At 40.8% G+C, this 23067-nt stretch overlaps 1 protein-coding gene across 1 annotated transcript in view; it reads right to left on the bottom strand.

Annotated features, from left to right (window-relative positions):
- Ttc29 (tetratricopeptide repeat domain 29) overlaps positions 1–23067 on the bottom strand; it is a 193597-nt gene that overhangs the window by 169552 nt on the left and 978 nt on the right. Inside the window, exons 2-3 of the mRNA XM_034522949.2 lie at positions 18449–18546; positions 16536–16619 (exon numbers count right to left, since the gene is read on the bottom strand). Coding sequence (XP_034378840.1) covers positions 16536–16619; positions 18449–18540 — 176 coding nt within the window. The 5' untranslated portion in view covers positions 18541–18546. The remainder of the gene's footprint in view (positions 1–16535; positions 16620–18448; positions 18547–23067) is intronic.

Genomic DNA, 23067 nt, shown 5'->3' with positions numbered 1-23067 from the left:
CTCCACAGAATATTGTATCCACTATTTTTTAAATGTAATTTGTTGTGTCCTGCACAATTTTTGAAATCATAAGATTTGAGATTATTTTTCTCAAAAAAGGTGCCCCCCCCCAAAAAAAAAGCAAAAACCCACTTTCTTTATTTCAGCTTTCATCTCTATAAATAAAACAATTGGTTTTCCATTTGGTGAGTAAAATGGGAAGCCATGGGAAGAGAAATCCGGGGCTCACTAGCTAATCTTAGGGAGCAACCTGTGCCTTACAACAAAGGCCGGGCCTTGCCTGTCTAGCCAGCCTGGCCGATCTTGTTTTCTGGGTCCTGCCTGGCTATTTTCAGGGAGTGCACCTCACACTTTGCCTGTGCCGGGGTTCCTGAGTTTTGCAAGTAAAATTTCGTTTCTTGCACTCTTGCTGGGAGTCGTGAGAGTCTGTGGTTTGCACCTTCCCATTAAAAATGTATTGTATTTTTTGAAATTATTCACCCCGCCTTTTATCCAGATCGTGCCTTTGAAAGGAGGAAGTGGATGATGAATAGAATAATTCATGACTTCCCATTAAATATGAAACTTTCTTTTGCAGAGTTTAGAAAATGAAGTTCTACATAATGTACAGAAGTTGATTAGAACTTTTTCTACATCTTTTTTTTTTGAAACCTTTCACATAAAACAACTGCACGAAGAGGCTTCTCAGTGAAAGGCAAAGCAATAGGTTCTTTATACCCATAGTTTTGAGCTAACTGTTCTTGTGTTTCTGCCTCTAAACACATGGACAGACACATGCATATGCACATGCACACGTGCGCAAACACACACACAGTCATACACACACTCATACATGTACTTCTTTACATTACTTAAAAAGCATTAAAATAATCATAGGAACCGTGTGCGTGAGGCTCTTTGGTTGACAAGTATTTAAGAGAAATGTGACACCCTTAAAACACAAAAGGAAAAAGTACATAATTTTAAAAATGACAGCAAGCAAAACACTCATGCTCTTTAGAATGAAAATAAATAGAAAATTTTGGATTTTGATTTTTTATATTAGGACATTTCTTCTAGTGAGGTGGTGACATTTGCCATTAAAACTAAACAAGACCTCATCTCTTCAGACCCTCCTTGCTCCCTCAGCCTTTTCTCTGTCCCCCTCTCCAGGGGACTCTGCTAACCATACCATTGTCCCCTCTTTCTTTCTTCTTTTTCCTTTTGAAAAATTAAGTTTATTTACGAGGTTAGGCTCATTTTAACAATGTTGTTTTGTATTTCTTGAATAAAAAAAACCTATGGTATATTAAGTTATATGTTACATCTGAATGTTCAAAGGCCGCAACAGCACTAATTTCTGAGGTTCTGAGGTGACTACCTCACCAAGGGCCTGGGTTTCATTAGCATGCTTTAACTTTCTCCCACATGAAAGGTAAGTTCAGGGTGTGTTTTCCCTGTCAAACTTAAGGACAGAGTTATAAGGCACGTGGAGAAAAACCTTCATATTTTGTGCTCTTTGATTATCATTACAAAGAGAGGAGTTTCGCAGAGATAGAGAAATGAATGCTCCTCACAGGCCCCTCGCATGAGGGATCAAACTTCCAGAAAGCGGCGAAGACTGCAATAATGAAAACCACAGACCCTGATCCTTGTTGTGACACTCTGCAGAGACAGCGTCTGGGGAGAAAAACGTGCCCTACACGTCATGTTGACCTATTGCAGCTATCATGAATATTTAGAAAACCACTAGTTAGGACTAACAATATTTAAATCAACTTTTGTATTAACAAGAGTGTTGTAAAACAAAGAGGAGATATTTTTGAGAATGCAAAACAATGATGAATTCAAACTTAAACAAAAACCTACATAAAATAGACAGCAGGCCGGGAGCTCTCTCTAGTTCCCGCACAGCACTGAAAAAAAAAAAAAAAAAAAAAAAAAAAACAAAAAAAAAAAAAAAAAAAAAAAAAAAAAACCGCTAACAGGAGGCTAGCTTGAAGCCTTCGCAGCAGGACCAACGGCCCACAGAACAGAATTCAAGCACAAAACCAATTAGAGGAGCGGAGGGCTCAGAAATTAATAAATGGGTTGATTAGTGAGAAATGGGGCAGGTAGAGAAAAATGCACCAGATGCCACAACCTCAAGATGTAGAAAATCAACAGGACAATGAAGACAAAGTGATCAAAATGAATTTTCTCTCAGAAACTTACAGATAAAGTAAAAGAAAAATTACATGGCTAACATATACCTGGCTGAAGGGACTAACAGACGCAAGCAAGCTGGTGACTGGATCCCAACAGCTATGTCTGCCAACTGCTCAGCAAGTAATGTAGACTATGCATTAATTTCTAAGAGGTACAAGATTGTTTTTATAAAAGTTGACTATGTACTAGCTACACTGGAAATCTCATGAGCTGATATCATGTGCTGTGTATCATCTGAGCAAAGGTTCCCTCCTCAAACCCTCATTTTCACTGAATGAAAGCACAGAAAGCAAACACACAAAAACCATTCCCCTGCAAACGCACAAATAAATCTCTAATTTATTCATTCCTTCAAAGTGAAACCCTTCATGGACACTTGACATATTTGGGATTTTAAAGATGCCCAAATGTCACATCCCTGAGAAGCAAGCATCCTTGGGTCAGAAGGAAGCTTTCCACATGAGTGTTGTGAAAATAGGGAGTAGCCGTTCTGCGCGAGGAAGGAGCTTTCAACTCAGGATGACAGAAAAAATTCTAACGAAACAGACACAATGAAATAAGCCCAAGACAGAGCAAAGGAGAACACATCAGGAGTAAACTGAAAGATAATAAAATAGAAGGAGGTGGGGGGGGGTCTCACAAAACAAACAGCTGCTCATATAAAAGACAGAGTAGCTGCTGCGAACCTTATCAAGAATGAGGCAGGGGCACAAAAGCGGATGCAGCTGTGCGCAGCAGCCACTCAGCCCTAATTACGGCAACAGCCACCGTCTTTCATGTACAGATGCTGATCGCAACGCTTGGCATGTAATTATCTGATTTAAACCTCCCAATGTTTTCTATAAAATTGCAGGGCAGGAAAAGAAAGATTACAGGTTAACCCTATGATTTAGATGAAAATGCACACACACACACACACACACACACACACACACACACACACACACACACACACGGAGGGTGAGGGGAGAGACAGAGGGAGAGAGACAGAGAGAGTAAGCAAAATAAAGCCACACCATGTAAGTAGGTTTTACCCCAGAATTGAAGGATATAGTCCAGTATTAAAAAAAAAAAAAATCTAGTAACTTTATTTTCATCTCAGCAAAATTTCTGATGGCCTCCGGAAAAGAATTAGGAAATTATTTAATAATGTTAAAAACCCATAATGTCTAAGAAAACTAGAAACTAAGGAAACTTTTGTTGGCAATGTGTATCTATTAAAAACACATAGAGGAAAATTCTTCGCATTTTGCAGTACGCTGGAGAACCCTCGAGTCAGGTATGCGGAGGAATGCTCCTGTCATTATGCCCACTTAACTCTGCTGAAAAGCAGAGTTCCCTTTAGTGTGGGGGCTCAAGACTTTAACGGTATCATCTCTTGTAGAATAACATTTAAATTTGGTGCAATCCCCACTGGAGATCCAAGGATGCTTCCAAACTCTTGACAGGATAGTTTTAAAATCCATACTAAATAGCAGTATGCAAGAAAAGCACTTGGAAGAGAGGGGCACCGTCTGCAACTGTATCCAGGAAGAGGGCTGTGCAGCTGACGCCAGGGCAGGCAGATAAACCAATAACACAGAACACCTGTGCTTGTGAGTGTGGGGCATCAGAAAGCACACGTGAGAAGCTGACATTTGATGTAAGAAGTACTGCAGTTTGGGACAAGATTTGGGGACAATTGATTTATTTGCAGATTTTGAAGGCTATTTTTTAAGATCAGTGTCTTGCACACACATGAATGTATGTTGCACATGCTGTAGTGCCCCTGTTCATTTAAAAGTGTTGGTTTCAAGTCACCTTCTCGTCCATTATACATGATAGGGTCATAGTAGTGTCACCACCAATATCCAGTATTTAGCCTATTTCTTGGTATAGTGACTTTGAGGACACATATTTTAAACTTCTGCATTAGGAATTGTTTATTGCTTTGAACAGTCACCTTTTTCTTAAATACTGCATCCTCCCATTCCACTTGTGTGGCCATTTATGAGGGAAGGGTAGGGAAGATCCAGATAGGCCATGTGTGTGCACATGCGCATGTGTGTGTGAGTGTGCATACATGTGTGCATGTGCACATATATGTTTGTGTGTGCATGCATGCATACGTGTACGTGCGTATGTGTGCATGTGCATGTATGTGCTGTGTATTGTGTGAGTGTATGTATGTGTGTGTATGTATGTATGTATGTATGTATGTATGTATAGGTATGTGTGTATGTGTGAGAGTGTGTATGTGTGTGCATGTGAGTGTGTGAGTGCATGTGTATGTGCATGTGTGTGTGTGTGTGTGTGTGAGAGAGAGAGAGAGTGTGTGTGTAAGTTGTCAGCTTTTACACCAGCTGTAAATGACTTTTGGTTGATGGTCTATCTGGCTGTACCATACTGCAGATTTTGAAGTCACCTTTCTTGTTCTTCTTGACTTATTATAATATTTCTTGTAATGGTAATATTTCTTTCTCTGTGCTAATTTGGAATCTAATTTTGTTATTTTTTTTAGTTTTATAAAAAGGAAGCTCAGAGCATTGGTTTGTCACAGAGAAGAACAAAAATCGAGAGGCAATCAGAAAATACTCGCAGCAAACAAAAGAAAGGCAAAAACAGGCGTTTCAAAATGTATGTGATACAGCCGAGGTGGTGCTTAAAGAGAAATTCACAGCATTGGAGTGCTCCTATGTCAAAAGTACAAATATCTACGGGAAGAGTGGCATAAGAAGGGAGGAAGGGAGGGAGGGAGGGAGGGAGGGAGGGAGGGAGGGAGGGAGGGAGGGAGGGAGGGAGGAATAGATAGGTAGGTAGGTGGTGGGTGAAGAGTCTATTCCCATCCTGGGAATTCTGGAGGAGTCTGGAGTCTGGACTCTAACGGGAGTCATCGTATCCTCTCTAGCTTAGCCCCTTTCTTCTTGAGGAACCATTTTTCCTACCTCAACACTTCTGCTTCTCTATTACATTTTTTTTTGTCTCGTTGCTAAGTGTCTCCCTGCACATGTACATACTGTGCATATAAATACATAAGACAAAAGTTTAACAACCTTGCTACACAGTGTTCTACTCCTCTTTTGATGACTATTAACACAATCCTATAGGCACTCTGAGCCCAGCCTGCCCATTACTACACCTGCTCTTCCAGATGAACAGGCTCAGTTAGAGGAGGTTAAGTAAGTGGTCCAAAGCCAGCCAGTTCTTTGTGAGAATAAAGCTGGGAATCAAGCACAGAGGGTGTAGCTTTGAAATCTGCGCTCTGCTCCACCAAGCCTGGTAACCTCTGATGAGTCTCACCGAGTACAACGCTCGCTTTTCTATTTTATTTTACGATCCCCTCTTTTTATTTTTAAAATGCTGGCTGTGATCCCCAAACTAATGGGTCATAACCACTACTTTCTAATGGGTCACAATCTATAGTTTATTAAATATTAATGCTTGGGGAAATAAAGCTCATGTTTATGATGGTCCACAGTTACTCAAAGAGCAGCAGCAGGAGCTTGCAATTCTGCTGTGTGGGTGAGGAGTGGAGCAAAGCAAAGGAGGCCTCACACAACAAGAAACAGGTAACCCAAGGCCGAAGGAGGAAAAAGAAAGGCTTATCTGGTACATGAGGCATGAGAGGGAATGGAAGGTATGTCAGGTGCCAGGCTAGGAAGGTGATGGGCAGTCACTCACTGATTCATCCCCACCTGTGATCTGTGGTCCTCCTCAATACCAAAGATGCACAAATAAACAAGATAACCCTCTTCAGTATGCCAGAACAGGATGCGGAGGTCAGGACAGTAACGGTAGTGACAGTGGCAGTGCACCGGAAGGGTAGGAGAGGATTACACAACAGTGGCAAGTTTACCTGATAGGACTGAGCCACTTAAGAATGAAGAAGGACCAGAATACAGTCTAGGCAAGAGTGGCAGTGCCCTTAGGATGGGAGATGAAAAATATGATCACTTGGTAAAGACCCTAGGAACTCCAAAGTCAGGATGGCCTCAGGGAACAAAGGTGGGCAGCACAGCTGGAGTGTTGAGATCTAAGGTCCATCCGTGTACCATACCTGGGCAGCCTTGGTCAAGTAACTCAGCACCTCTGAACTGCATTCATGGTTATAAATAAAACTGACAGACATGTTTTTTTTTTTTTTTCAGGATTAAAAGAATTAATACAGATAACATATGTGAAAATGTCTGGAACATTTTAAGTGGTCATTATACTTCTTATTTTAAAAAAAGATTCAGAGTGAGAATAGAGGGGATTTTATTGGAAAAGGCAGGCATATGCTTAGGTAATTCCACCCCGAGTTAAGGGGATATTTATTGAGTAACTACTGTATGCTGCATATTGTTGGAGGCACTGGGGACTCTGCTGGGAGTAAGACATTGCCCTGGCTGCTCAGGCTGATTGGAAGAGTCTCATCTAATTCTTCCTTTATTCATCCCTACATCCATTCTGTCACCATCTCCAATCACCCAATCCTCTCAAATTTAATCTTTTAAATTTAGAATTTAACGTTCTAAATCAGACCCCTTTTTATAATTTCCTGTATAATTCTTTGTATAATTCCTCACACAGGTCAGGTCACTGTCAGCTCTTACCGGGGACTGCTCCACACTAGGACACACACAGTGCCAAGCAGCCATGAGCTCAAATTAAAACGAAGCCATCTCTTGTCATTTCCTTGTACAGAAATATTCCAAAAATGTTTCCAACATATTTAGAATAAAAGTTAGGCCCCTCAGAAACTATACTGACCAAGTCACATCTGCTCCCTTAAAAACAGTACAAATGGAATGAGAAAAAAAAATCCACACAAAAGAAACTGGGAAAGATTCTTTTTCATTGACCACCTAAGAATTTTGGAAGATACTATGGTTATTAATTAGTTAATTAATTAATTAATGACTAAATGCATATATAATTAATTCATTTTAATTAATTCAAGGACATTTTATTAGGTTTAATTAATTTAAGGGCCAAGGGCGTCAACATTGGTGAATTTTCAAACAATAAAAGTCTTCTGTACCAAAAGCTACAGTGAAGCAAATACTAATGAGTGAGAAGCATGACTGAAGTTTCCTAAACAGTCTCAGGACCAGGGGAGGTGATCAGAGCAAAGCCCTGTCACTCACTCCTTACTCCATGAGGATGTAATGCAAGCACATTGAAAATGGTGTCTCCAGTACCCAGTCATTTCTCACTTAGCCTTGCAGTGGTGGCTAATCCTTCTGGGGTAGACTGTGAATCGATACTTCATTGTCTAGCTTCTTATTGGTTTTGATAATCTAAATAGGAAAAACGGGTTTCTGTGGAAAATAGCATAATCAAGCTTATTCAATTAAAACCCTTCTAATTCTTTATAATTTCTAACTTGGCTATTTGGTTCAGCAATGGATTTACACTCTTCCTTCTTCCTGAGAGCGACATGCACAAGCCATGTCTCGGCATTTTTAAAGGCATGTAACCTATGTGCAGATGTTGCTTGCCTAACGCTAACACCTGAATTAGTGAACTGTTGAGTTTTGCCTGGGTGTGTGGATCATGAAGAAGAAAAGGATGTGATTTTTCTGAGTGTGTTTAATTTTAAGATACATGTTAATCTGAAGAAGATGGTCAAAATGCATGATTTTTGCTCAGTGGTAAATAGAAAGTTAATACTATTGGTTAAAGCACAAGTCTGAGGATACACACTCACATACCAACACACAATATACGCACACTTACAAGCATGTAAATACCTGTGTGTGTCTTGATAATTAACCCCAAGATTAGGAGAAATTGGGTGTTTCTAAATAATCGAATTAAAAACTGCAGAAAAATGTTACCTTAAGTGTTCTTCTCTTTATCATTTCTCATAGTTAGACATAAAATATAACTGCTTCAAAAAAGAGAAAATTAAAATGTTGTACTTTTTAATCTACAGGTGGAGAATCCCACCATTGCACTGACTAGGGAAGATCTTGATCTAGACGTTTCTGTGGAGACAGCCAGAGCATCCTGGTGAGCCTACAGTCTGGGTTGCTTTAAGCACTGAGAATATGCATTATTCTGTGTTTAATACGATACCACACCCACTTTCTAACATAAAACACAATGAAGTGTGGGCCAGGAGAATGGTAGTGCTACAACATCAGTATTTTAGGGATTGTTTTTTTTTTTTTTTAACCATAATGGAAACCTAAAAGGTTCTGCATAGTTTCAAGCCTTTCCCGTTCTAATGCTGACAGAATACAATATCAAAGATGAACCTTACTTAACATGATAACACCATCATATAACCATTCACCCTGCAACTGACTTCTTCAGAAGTTTTAATTTGCCAACTCCCTTAGAGAGTTTATTATTTTACAGCAGTGAACAGCGGTTTAAAGGGGAACAAGATGATTTCACACCGGCAGACAACAATGAGCAGAGCAGAGCAGAGGATGCACACACCGGGAGGAATTTAAATTCCCACAGCAAGCTCTGAACTGTTAGATCCGGAGTGAACATCTGCTCTCTACACCTGTCTAGAGCGCACGGCCAGTGTGCAGACCCAAGCACCCGATTGGTTACCTGAAGGTGGGCAACTGGCAAATGTGAAAGGCACATCTAGTAGAAGGTTCTGAGATTCCAGAGGAAAACCTTCTCTGGTCAATGCTAATTTATTTCAATCCAGTAGGGGTTACATATGCAACTCAGAATGAAGAAGAAAGGGACTGTAAAATAGTTTTTTTTTTTTTATTCTGTTTCCTCATTGAACTGGAACTTTACCAGTTATCCGGACTGGCTGGCCAGTGAGCTCCGGGGACTCTCGTTTCTGCTCCTGCTGGGATTGCAGCTGCTCGGGGACACATCCAGCTTTTACCTGGGTGCTGGGGTTCTGAACTCAGCGCCTCCTGCTTATGCACCAAAGCACTTTACCAATTGAGCCATGTCCACAGCCCTAGTTCGTGGTTTTGTTACAGCCCAAAGTTGCTGGATGTGACAATCCTTGCTACCTGACTCACAAACCGAAGGCTTCTTGCTGAGGCTCAAAGAAAGATACCTTAAAGAAAGCAGCGTCTCAGAGAAGTACACAGGTCTAAACCCACCTTCTTTGCTCACATACTGGGATTTGGGGTTTGAAACAGAAACTATTATGGAGTCGATTAACATTATCTGTCCCCAAATGACTTTGCCCATTTGTATCTCCACATACATTGCTACAAAACTGCGGCTAGAAAATTTTATTTGATTCTATAAATGACACTTTTATTACTTAGCTTCTTGGAGCAATTAAGATATGATAATAAGTGATATTTTAAGTGCTTTTAGAAAAACAATAATGCATTCTGATAATATACAGAATTAAAAAACCCAAAGTGTACCAAGAGTTGTGATTCAACAATTTTCAGCAGTTAAATATTAGTTAAAACAATATCAGTAAGCCTAACAAGTAGATCTATGCAATAAAGTTGAATCACTGTCAAATGCAAATGTAGTACATCTTATTTTGATAATGTAATATTTAAGACATAGCAAAAGGCACACTTAAAAATTAATGGGTTAGGGACTGGGACAACAGCTTAGCAATAAGAGTGCTCACTGCTCTTGCAGAGAACCCACATTTAGCTCTCAGCACTCACAATGGGCTCACAACCATCTGTAACTCAAGGTTCAGGGGATTCAAAATCATAGCGCCCTCTTTTGGTCTCCACAGGCACCTGCAAATGCATGCTCATTCATAATCATACACAGAGATATGCACATTTTAAAAAATGGGTATGAAAAAAAAATGGGTATGATGGTTTGTTCCTTGAGAAACGAGGCAGGTCAGTCAAGAGTTCAAAGTCACCCTCATCTTCAGAGGTGAGTTCAAGGCCAGCCTGGACTATACAAGGCTCTGTCTCAAGAACTAGGTGTTAAGTCCCTAAGGTGTGTTAAGTCTGAAGACACCACACACCTTGCTTGCAAGGTATAAAGAAATCCAGAGGGAACTAATCTGGAAGCTTCCCCCCTGCCTTCATAAGGCTGGGAGGTGTGACACAGGCTGTTGGGGAGAAGGCCAACAATGGCCTCACCCAGCTGCCAGCCCTGTGGTTTACAGCATCAACTTGTCAAGCAAAACAGTGTGGTGGTACCAGCCAGTGTCTGACTGGTGGGCAGTGTGGTCTGCCCCGCAAGCAAGGATGTACTGCAGACCTAGCGGAAGACCCATGGCTGAGAGTGTCTTAGGCCCTGAGGGTAAACTTAATATCGTTGATTAGCTAAATTGTCATGGTCCCAAGCTACCTTCTAAATAGTTATGTCTATCCCTATAGAAACGTGCTACTTTAATCAGAAAAACTCCTTTTTTTGTAATGAGTATTAGTGGATGCAGAGGCAACTAGCTGCTCAAGGTGCTGAGGATAAGTAATACTGGAACATTCAACCCAGAATGAGACATTTATATACTCTCTAGCCAATGCATGAAGCTAACATGGCAGAAGATGGGGCAGAAAGAATATAAGAGCCAGGGGAGGATGGGGAGGAGGGGGAGGCGGAGAGGAGGAGGAGGAGGGGTGTGGATGCAGTCACCCATCACCTCACAGCAGCTATGGCTACTTGCAGTTGGACAACACAGGCCTAGCAACAGCCAATCATGGTAGACTTTAAAGTACTCTACCCTTTCCTGATGAACTATTGGCTATTGGTGAATTCTGGGGGAGGGAGAATCATTGTCTTCAGTTGTATACCCACCGAGAAGCCACCAGATTCGGAATCCACAGTCACGCAGACGATCCTGGTTAAACTCAGCAACTCTCAAACAAAACAGTGGTGGCGGCAGCAACAGCCGCAGCACCACAGACAACAAGGAGGCCATGAGTGTAAGGAGGATGGAGAGGATGAGAAGAACAGGGTGAGTAATGATAATTAGAATGCACACTGTGCTTATATGATATTGTCAAGGAACAAACTCAACAAAGGCTAAACAAATACTCAGATTCCTTCTGCATACAGGGATCAGATAAAGCCTGAGGTCTTTGCCTTTGAGCTATCTTGCCCATTCCAAAGCAAAATAGGTAGGATGTAGCCCACTACTGGATTTCCCCAGTAACAACTGCATTCATGTGTCCTGCTTGAGTGTTATTTAAGTTGTATTGTGGAATGGGAAAGAGCTCCCAAGGATGGGCACACTCAAAGTGACGAACTTCAGGACAAGAAGGAGCATCAGTAATGAGGCCACACTGCAGGGACAGATGGGCTGACGCAGGCCATGTGGTTGGAGAAGCAAGCAAAGCAGCAGCCACACACAGCTTCAGGTCTACCGCGTTTACATGCATCACAGAAGCAATAGACTCCTATTCAGAAAACAGTAGAGAGAAGAGTGTCTCAATCCTTTTTATTATTATTGTTGTTGTTGTTGTTAAAGTTTCACTCTGCAGCTAGATCTGGCAGAGCCAGAGTACCCAGGAGTACCGCAGAGTAGAGGAGTAACTTACATGATACTGAAGACTGGAGGGAGGCACCAGAGAGCAGTGCGGGGGCTCAGGATCGACTTTCACCATCCATCTGCTGGGACATATGATGGAGTGTAGGCTAACACAGGCCTGCGATGTGGGGCCGGGTCAAGGGAAAGGCTGCTGGGGGAAAGACTATAGGGAGGCCGCTGGAGTGGGATGCAGGAGAGGAGTCTCATGGAAGCAAAATCCTGTTTCACATTGCTGCAGCCTGTGATGTGTGTTTTGTATCTTAAGTAGACACATCGAGGAGGCAGTTCAACATAAAGGACTTGGAACCTGATGAGCTTGGTGCTGGATTTGCCATCGCAGTGACCTTGTGATCATCGCTAGCCTTTTTTTTTTTTTTTTTAATATTGGGTATTTTATTTATTTACAGTACAGATGTCATCCCCTTTCCCCGTTTCCCCTCCCTAGAACCCCCTATTCTATACCCCCTCTTCTCTTATGCTTTTATACCATTTTGATTACATGCATGTAATAAGGTCAGCTCTAGGTTGAGGATCTAGCAATACAATAGATGCAAATAGTCAAGGAACAAGCAAGACAATAAACACAAATAGTCAAAGAAAAAGCAAGGCATGAAACCCAGTTATGTGAACACTACCATGATCACTGTTTCTAAAGGCTTATCAGGATGACCAAAATATCTGAGCCTACTTCCCTATCCTAGCCCAAGGTCATTTTTATGTCTGAAGCCCACTTCCTTGTTCTAGTCTAAAATTTAGAATCCTGTCTGAAATTACTTCTTTGTTCTGGCCTAATATTTAGATTCCTGCCTGAGATTACTTCTTTGTTGTAGCCTACAATTTAGACTCCTACCTGAAATTACTTCTTTGTTCTAGTCTAATGTCAGATTCCTGCTTGAAACCTACTTCCTTGTCCTTGGTCAATGTCATATTTCTGCCAAGCAGCCCTTTTCCTTGTCTTTGGCCCATGTCAGTCAGCCCTTTGCCAAGCAGCCCCAAAGGCTCTCTACCTCTCCCCCTCTTTTATTTGGTTAACAAGACTGAGCCTGTCTAGATTGTTCTGACAAGAATGCCTTCCTTACCCGTCATGGAATATGCATTATCAAAGGCAATGCACCTCTGTCTTAGGTTGGTAAGGCTCTGTGCAGAATCTTACTCGTCCTTGGCTTGCCAGCCTGTTAATTTAATAACTTTGTCTGTGGGTCCATTTTCAGGTTTAAGCCATGTACTTTGGCTGCCAACATGTTGATGTTGTTAAAGATAAGCTTTAACACAATGGGCAGGAATAATGCCCAGGACAAGAAGGGCTAGCCCGATCAAGCTATATAAGCCATTCCTGAGGTTTATCCAAAATGGAAATACTGAGCTCAGGCCATGGATAATTTTACCGGGATTACCTGCAGCATTGAAGGTCAACAGAGCAGCATTCTTTAAATTTATACTCTCACTATGCAAAGTTAACACACCCAAAGAGGTGTTAGGATTATGCCAAATATCCTACAGGTGTCTTTAAAATTTTTCTAATTATAATGACAATCATTGTGAAGTTCAAAAGTAACACTACTCCAATAATATTTGTCATGACACTTGGGATGGCTCCTAACTCTTGAACCCTGAATTTCCTTCAGATAATTTGAATGGGTTATAGAGCATCATTCATTGTTCCAGATACCTATATAAATCCTTTTGCATACTCAATACATTAGTAACATTTTTTGCTAGATGGTTAATAAAAATAGTTGTCTTAACTCCTTGTGTCAATGCTATTGCATAAGCAGTGGTGCTAGCAATTAATGGAATTAAAGCTGTTATACCAGCAATGATCAAGCCCGCTACCCTCTTGCTTCTACTTAAAGCCTAACTCACTTCTTCCAGCACTTTCAAGCTTTTTTTTTTTCAGAGAATCAATGTTTTCTAATACTCAGGGCAGTGAGACAAAAGCTGGTTGATAGACCCCCATAACAGACACACCAGATTTCAACATACTAACATAATTGGAAATTATACAGTCAATGCAACTTACAATAAATGCTGTAGAAGAGACAAAACCAATTTTAGCTTCACAATTAAAAGAGCCTTAAAACATGCAGTAACCCTTGTTTAAAATCCAGATCCTGTCCCAACATTATCTCTTGCTATCCTAACAACATAGCAAGCTACAGGTAGCTTCCAAATATGTTCCTGACAAAGTCCAGATCCAGTCTTCCAAAAGTAGACTGTTACTACCATATTGAATTGATTCCTAGACCAATACATGATTGAGTACTAATAGCTGGGCATCTTTAAGAATACAGGAGACATAGTTTCTCTTTTCAATTCTCTATCCCACCACCATCATCATCACCACTGGCGTGACGTAGCCTGGAGGACAACCATCCAAGTCTTACCAGAAGCCACAAGAATGTAACAAGAGTGCCCTCACTCTGCCAAATGCAGCAAACGTGGCACTTGAGGTGAGAGCAGAATGAGTACTGACAGAGGAAGCATGCTGGAGGAGGAGAGATACCGGGAAGCACAGCCACTACAAATGCACTGGGAGAATGTGCGATAACACATGCAGGGCATAAGAAGACCAGAAATACTAAAGCAGGTTTAAACACTAGTGCCACGTGCTGATTCACTGCACAGGGGAATGTGATGACATATACCTGAAGGAAGGAGCTGAGAGGCAGTGAGAGGGAAGGAGTACTCAGACCAGAGGTGAGACCTTTCTGCACATCCACCATGATCTGGAAAACCATAGGTCTTAATATCTCAAATACATGTTAAGGCTTTGGGATAGGATCAAGTACCTTATTGCAAAATGTCACTGTTTCTCCCAGTGTGGAAAATCTCATATTAGATACAAGGTAAGTACTTGGTACCTACTTGTTGACCAATTTATCTTTTTAGAGTTGAATGGTTAATAAAACGCTCTGTGTAGCAATTCCTCTGCTAATAGAATATGCACAATTCCTCTTGGCACCTGCTAGGCATTTCTGGGAGATGCTGAAATTATTCATCAATTTTCTCCTTTATGTGTTATTCAATTAGTTTGTCTAGAGTGCAATCTAGAACAAGCATCAATCAAAAGCATAATAGCAAGTTGTGTGTGAGCTCTCTCTATGTTAATGGTTTACATCAGGATCTCACAGAAAGGACTCTTGTCCAGATAAGTATTAGACTCTTGAGTCACACTTATGGTCTGCTTTAAGAATGCAATACGAAAGACTCAGCTTTACTCAGGGCAGTTACTGTTTTCTATAACACAGGGATGAACTTGGAATCAATTTGGTGGAAAAAATCATATGGCTAATGTAATTAGCATAGTCTACTTTGCACACTCTTGGATTGAACAGTCTGCACCACATGGTGTGGTGCCCAGAGTTTCTAGTTTATTGACCTTTACAAAGTGTACATTGAATTCTTAACACATAAGTGCAACTAAGCTATTTGCATATAATTATATTTAAGTCATAAAGCAAATACCACTTACATATATTTCTTATAATTAATAACCATGCTACCATACAATAATGATCACCAGTTTTATACAACAGGTTACCATGGCAAGTTAATGAGTTATCAATCCGAATAAAATTTGATCAAACATCTCAACTGCTTTGTGGAAATAAGTAATATTAATTATTATATTTTGAAGGACTTTCTTGAGAGGGTCTCAAGGGAGCCCAGGCAATCATCCAACTCTTTATGTAGCAAAGAATGAACTCAAATTTTTGACCCCACCTGCCTTTGCCTTCTGGGTGCTGGGATTAACAGGCACCATAACCCAAGGCCACTTGTAAAATGTTATCATTCTATTCTGGAGCTAGTAAAAAGATGAACTATTTTGTTTGCCTATGTAATACATGCATTTAAAAAGATCAAATCAGACATAGTGAAATGTATTGAGACTTAAAATTTTACACAGTATCCAACCTGTAGTGAAAACATCATTAGGCATATTTCTTCACTAAATTAGCATTAAGGCATATGTTATTGGATACTTTCTTCTTCTGCTTCTGCTCTTCTGCTTCCTCTTTCTTCTTTCTTCTTTTTCTTCTTTCTTCTTCTTCTTGCTATTGCTTTATGTATTTACAGAGTCCAGTTAGTTTAGATGCCTCTTCCATGCTCAGGGTAATTCACAGTAGTTTTATTTTCTCTACATGAAGGTATGTTGTTGTTTCTTAGCTGTGCTATTAGATTCTTTAAAACATATTTACATTAAAGATGACAGTGGGTATTTGTGAACGTGGTGTGATGTATGTACCCTCTGGAGACATTCATTTTCAGTCCTTGTACCTAAAGACTAAACCTGTACACAAGCAACCTTAAGCCTCTACAGTTGTTCCTTAAAAACAGCTGTTCTAGATGCATAGTTATAAATAAAAGATATAATTTCTATCTATTCTTCTAATATATATGGAATTTTTTCATACTGCCATTCATCCCACAGATTAGATTCTACTTAATGATGAAATAGCAGATCCAGACAATGTAGAAGTAATTTTACGTTTGAAAATGAACTGGAATTCATTGATACCTTTAAGCATTCTTGGACAGAGGGAATAAAATACACCACTAAGAGTTATTTTTCATTGTTTTAACTATCAAGAAAAGATATACATATCTTTCTTTAAAAACTCTGTTCTTCCCCACAGAAGCAATATTCCCTAAAATGGAGATTAATAATCAATTAATGGCTCAGACTTAACTCAATAATTGCAAAGGTGCTAGTATAATATCTTGATAAATATAAGAATTTTGAGAGCCCAAAATTAAAGACTTTGATGTGTGTAAGATCAATAGACGTGACTTATCACTATTTAATATCGGTTTTAATTTTTAAATGCCATGTTCCGGTGAAAAAAGTTTACTGCACCAGGACATTGAAATTCCAAGAAAGAATCCAGACAAAAGAAACAAACTTTATATTAAAGTGCCATTAAGGGGCCACACTTACGCAGCCACCTCTTCTTTCGACAGTCCTTTGAAATTCTGCTCCAGGTAATAATCTATGTCATCTTTCTCTTTGATCAGCTGGGCCCTAAATGAAATAGAAAGAAAGAATACAGTACTGCCCAACCAAGTTGAAAGGCTTCCAAACACAGAATGCTACCAGGAGAGAAGTCACACTCAGTAGACAGAGGCGTCCAGGGCGAGAGCTCTGCTGTAGCTGCAACCTTACATTTTGGATCATTTCTAAATAACTTGAAAGGCAGAAAACAGGGAACAGTAGATGTAATGAATAGCGGGTGTGCTGTATTACTGGAGCGTATTGCCACAGGTCACGGGCTGGGGTCCTGTCGTCTCCCAGCTCACTCATGGCTGTTGCAGCATTACGCTTGCTATTTTCTTTGGTAGAAGACCTTGAGTCAAGAACAACTGTTTGATTCAAATGTTTGAAACACGTCCCAAACATTATTAAAGTTTTCCCTGGGATGCTGTCAAAAAGCTTTCCTTTTAACCCAATTGTTCTATTGTTTTGGTTTTGTTTTTCAGACAAGTCTCGCTCTGCAGCCCAGGTAGGTCTTGAGGCTGCCTCTGCCTCCTGAGCACTGATCCATCACAGATGTGCCCCATCATGTCCCACTAAAAACCTGCTTGTTTTTCTTTATCAAATAGTGCATGAATATTAAACCATTGAGATGCAACATGCAAATTTTTTAAAATAGATTTCATTGAAAAATGTGTTCATTCTAACATCTATATTTGTGAAACTAAATACAGATTAAATTCGGAGAGCCTTGTGTGCATGGCACTAAACATCCCGAAACAGTCATGCTTTTACTTACAGAATACTTATTAAAGAGTGATTGTAAAAAACTTTACCCTAGATAGTAATAATAACGATATTTTCTTTAATAACATTCTTTAAAAAAAAATCCATCTGCTCTCAGGGAAGCGATGATCAGATGTGTGTATTACTCATTTCAAAAAGAATATGTCATCTTAATCAGGGCAAAAAGACAGACAAATCAAGCTTTTTGAATTTTGTAAATATTTAAAAAATTAAAGAGCATACACATGCATGTGTGTGTGCACACCCATTAAGCACTTGCACTTAATCTCAGCCAAGAATGTTTGCGTTGGTTTGGTTATGCATTTACTTTGGTCCATGGGCTCAGTCTTTCCAAGAAAGACTAAAAATGCAAGACAAGAACAAAGAAGCCTTGTAATAATCCGATGGTTCTACTTTACAGGGATTGACATAAATGCGCAAAAAGAAAAAATAGCCAAAAGTACATATGCAAATTATTTCTAGTCATAAGCAATATGTGTATTCCTGAAAGCCAATGCAGTGGCAAATGGCACCTTCAAAGCATCTCAGTGTCTGTTAATATTCATAAACACAAACGCATCAATTTCTTGTTCTGGATTTTCTGACAACTCCAGTAGCTTGGTAGCTGTTCGTCAGCACCAGCTGTATGGGGAGAAATTTTCAGTCCCTCTTGTCATTTCAGGAGCTAAGTCTGGCCTGCCAATCTATCCCAGTAGGAAGCATGCATCCTGTAAGAGCATAGCCCTCCAAAACAGAAGCCAGCCAGCGCTGGAGACTTTATGAGCTAAAAGCTGCTTCCACTATAAATCTTCTTCTTTATTCCGTCTGTACATATTTTCAACAATCCCGAAACTATAAAAAAACATAAAATAATTTCACAGGAAATAAAAAAATTAAACAACCACCAGCTTGGTAAATAAATATACTGGTTATACTTGAGTGAGTCTCACAAAACCTTTCAAAACGGTGAACTTGAATATTTGACTATAACAATGCGAAAATTATTTCTCTTCTTTACACAACTGCAGTTTTGAGGCTGCTATTGACCCTGCTGGCTGCAGAAACTGTACTCTGTAGGAAGCAGGGCTGCATACCTTGAGATTGCTTTTGAAGAGCATGGTAGCTTCTGCCTGGCTAAGATCGCAAGCCTTGTACGAGTCATGGGAAGTGGGGGAAAGGCGGCCATTGGGGGCTGCAAAATATAAGCAGAAATGACAATTATAAAAGGATAAATCTTCAAAGACTCCTTGAAGATAAGATATTAGCAATGTCCTGTGTATTGTCTGAGGTGAGGGTGTCTCTATATGAGGCTATGTCCCTCATCTCTTCTACTGTCTATCTTTTGGACAACTGTCTGTATCCCTACACCAGATTGGTTTAGAAGAAAGTACATTAAATGCATTGATGGCTCAACTTTGTTAACAGTTCTGTTAACAGCCATGGTTGCAGTGCAAGAATGAAGCCTCTTTGGATAGCCGTGGGTTTCCAGATTCATGCTTTGCTCTCCTGTTACAAGACTCAGAAATAAAGGAGTCCCTTACAATGATAGATGCCAAGAATGATTCTCAGTAAGGAGGCAGCTTCCCCGGGGAAGGCAGATAGCTAAAATATGTAATATAGCAAATTATTGCAAAATGTGTTGGTTTTAAAAGTTGTTTAAAACAACTTTCCCTCTCATGCCTTGAATGTGTCAAGAGTTTGGATAAGGTGTAAAAGGTAGCTTTTCTTTGACCCTTAATGACCGCACCTCTTCTATCTGCTTAGAAGATCAGGTGACCTCTCTAGGGACAGGGCTTATCTCCACTTATTTATCAGGTGGAAGGGACTATCATCTGGGACCCAAACAGAGCTATCTTCTAGAGCACATACATGTAGTGTGGTCATATACCTCGCATTTTCCCATTGTATAGCAGCCTCAGCATTTCTCAAGGCCAACACAGGGCTCCAAAGGCAAGCACCTTAATGAAAAGTCAAGAAGCTGAGTCCCTCTTAGGTCAGGGCCTCCAGGACACACAGCCCTGTCATAACAAGTCCGTCCCTATGCAAGGCATGTGGATACAGAACCATCCACCTGTGGAAGACTGTCACAGTTACACTTGAAGAAGAGCATTCTGGGTAGGAGAGATGATGGCAGCCTTTTTTTTTGAAATGCATTGTGCCACTGGTACTAGCATTGAGAAAGGAGAGCTAGTCAAATAATTAAAACTATGTCCCCAAAGAAAGCAAGATGAATCTTGGTACCCGAAGGACCTAAAGAGAAAGGGTATCTAAGGTGACAAGGCTCTCAGCTGCAAGAGTCTACTTGCTACCTAAGTAGGGAGGCATTAAAAAGGCCAAATGTTCCTGATGCCATCGATGTTGTACGTACCAGCTTTGACTCCATCCCCTCAGCTACCTGAAAGGCTGCCTCTAAGTTTCAAATCACTTTTCACCCTCATTTTATATGTGTGTAATCTGAAGTAAAACCATCAACTCAGGCCCCAATAGTCAACAGATTACTCACTGAGCCACTACTTTGTGACAGGCACTGTCCTAAGTGCTGAAGACATACCACCCAGCAAAAAAGACAAAGATCTCTGACCTCATGAAATTTCTATTATGGGAGTGGATACTCAGAAAAGTAAACAGCAGTTACATAAGCAAAATAAACAGAACATCATGTGGTGATAAAAAAGACTTCATAGAAGAAACACAACACAAATGCTAAGCAACAGTGAGGGGCGCACGAGACAAGAAGACGAAGTTAAAATTAGGGAGGCAGAGTCTTGAAGCTACTGTAGAAACTCTCATGTTTTCCTGATCGACACAATACTCTTTCTACTGTAGGTCTTCCAGATACCAGGACCCACCCTGGTATTGTGTCATCTTTAGGGTGGCACAATTTCAGCTTTACTTTGAAAGGTTTACCCTGATTCTTCTGAGATTATGCCACAGGGAAAGGAATGCCAGGATGCAGAAGGGCTACTGTTGAGGCATCTGTGAAATCTGGCAGGAGAGGAAGGTGGGAGGAGATTCAGTCAGACCTTAGACAGCTGTATACAGACAGTGGAGTGCTGGGAAACCTCTGGGACCAGGGGAGGGGAGGGGACACCAAAACTTCACAGGAAGTCTGGTGAAAGTCAGTATTGATAGGTTTAATCTCATGTTTCTAAGGACAACTATCACATCAGACTAAAGTATTTTTTGCATAATTAAAGAGATAGTTTAAATACAGATTAGTATTTTACTTCTGATACATTAGAATCCCATTACCCTGTTTATGTAGACACGATTAGCTGCATGGATCATAAAGTAATGTATTCTATGCTTTTATAGCATGTGCATACAGCCTGTGCACAGCTACACAGTCTGAACACAACGTAGGTTTTTTTTTCTGCAGAATAAGCAACAGAAGGTAATTACAAGGGATAACTTCATAATATAATAACTTTTTAACTCAAAAAGATCTAATTTTTTTCTGATCAAATGTTATATTAAGTTGGCTTATCTGGATGCCCAGAATTTATTAAATCAAAGTCTTAAGCACAACATGTGTTAAGAAGTCTGAACTATTAGTAGACAATCCTCATGGATGTGCTTAAAGAAACACCAGGAGGCCCCCAAATACCACCTTCCAGAAGCTTACTCCAAAATCCATACAGAACCCATAAGGCTTTATTCCAGAGTATTCAGCATTACAGAGGACAGTGGATGAGTTCAGGTGTAAGCCCCACCTATCTACCCCTAACAGGTTTCTACGGGGAAGACTACAGGAGCTACCATGGCCTCTACTCAGCACACCCGTGAGTGAAGACATCCTGAGGCCCCATTCTGCTTTCCAGGGCATAATAGAGTGGGCACTGGTGCCAAGGAGTCTGCGCAGTTGTGGCGGCCTTTAAACGACTCACCTAGGAGCTTCTCACATACCAGGCAGACTCAGTTATGTGCAGGCGATGGGGCAGTGTCAGGAGTTCTGATATGGCCTGCGTTCTCCACCTTGGCACCCCTCAAAATGGGCTTTCCCGTATGTTATACAAAAGCAAGCAGGTTAGCCGAATTTTCCCAGAAGATGTAGGTACATAATGAAATCAAATGCAAATGATATACTTGGAAAAGAATGTGTCTTCGTTGTCACACAGATCAACTGCGATTTTTTTTTTCAAATTGTAAGTCAACGTTTCCCACTATTAAAGTTTCAGCTGCCAGCTCCTTCATTTTGCTCTCCTCTGATCTGAGAGCAAGAGCAGCGGGAACACCTTTACTCTTAAATTTAGTTTAATGTAAGTATTGCAAGCCCTGCTGGCAAGCCTCAAGGCACAAACTCTGAATGAGGGGTGGTCAGAGCTGAATTATAAAGTGGGGAAAAAAGTTATTAACTGCATGCTGTAAAGACGTCGCTCAGCCCATCCGCACTGCAGAGTGGAAGCTACGCATCGGGGTGGATGCTCTCTCCTTGTTCTCAGTCCACATCCTACCTTGCCTATGATTGCTAAGCAAAGGCATTTTGTTTTCCACAATTAATGTGCGGCTGCCACTTCATCTATTTATACAATAAAAGTGTGTAGTTTGAATTACATCTTCAGGTGGGATTTGAAACACACTCAATATTGAGTGTGATCCTGCACCAAATTAGTTTCTGAAGTAACTGTACTCCCTTTGGTGCCTTATAAGTTTGGTCTTACATATGTTTTTATTAAAGCAAGTAATAGCACTAGTAACAGAAGCTGAGGAGGATGGAAGTAGTGGGAGGACATGCCAGTGTGTGAAGGGGGCTCTCTCTCTTCAGGGTTTTGTTCTGTTTGTAAAGTGGCAAAAGCTGTTAACATGACTGAGTCACTGTCCCATGATTCCCAGACCTGGGTGTTCTAACCTCAACTTAGCAATAAGGAATTTAGTCCTGCTGTACTACCTGACCTAGGCCAACAGCAAAAACGGAAGCCACCCTCAACCCTTGCCCATCAGGGTGGACCCCAACTCATCCCTACAGAAGAGAGCTGCAGGAAGGCAATCGCTCAGTGAGGAGAGGGAGGGTACCTCTCAGGCTGGTACCAAAATGTGCTTGGCCCCGGAACCCAGGCTGAAGCAGTGCACTAGGGAGGACCCAGGGGGCATTTTCCCCTCCCCTTCAATGCCAGTGCTACATGTGGCTGAAGCAAAGATCAAAAGGCCGCCTGGAGCCATTCCACAGTTGGTATTCAGAAAAGATTTGGCACATCCTTTGATCTGCTGGTTGGCACTCACATCAGCTGCAGTTACAGCCTGAGTTTGGCCCCCACGTACAAAGACAAATGAGAATGGAGAAGCAGGGGATAAAGGTTTGAGAGTTCCGGGTCAGGCTGCATGTGTCCCATGGTGGGAGTTTACATCTCTGGCCCCCAAGTGAAACTCTTCAAAGAGTAACCCTTCTGCCCACTCTCCCTTGACATGTCCTCAACAGGAGCCACAGAAGAGAGCAGATGACTGTGTCCTCCACAGTCGCAGTTTAGAGAGGGACTGTGTCTTAATGACTGTATTTCCAGGTCCAATCACTGTGACAGTGGAAGCTGACATGAAGAAAACAAAGCCAACAGACCCAGCAAACAAATTATTATGCATCACCAAGAAATTCAAAATAAATATGATTTCCCCACCAATACACGAAGTCATTCTTATGATTCAGAACTTTTTATATAAGAATTCTTTAGCTCCAAAAGATGAAAGGAACCACAGCATACATTGAGTAGACTATTCTCCT

Source organism: Arvicanthis niloticus, chromosome 18 (assembly GCF_011762505.2).
Source record: "Arvicanthis niloticus isolate mArvNil1 chromosome 18, mArvNil1.pat.X, whole genome shotgun sequence".
Classification (NCBI taxonomy): Eukaryota; Metazoa; Chordata; class Mammalia; order Rodentia; family Muridae; genus Arvicanthis; species Arvicanthis niloticus.
Note: the sequence above shows the minus strand (reverse complement) of the source record. Positions and strands in the feature narration are given on the sequence as shown.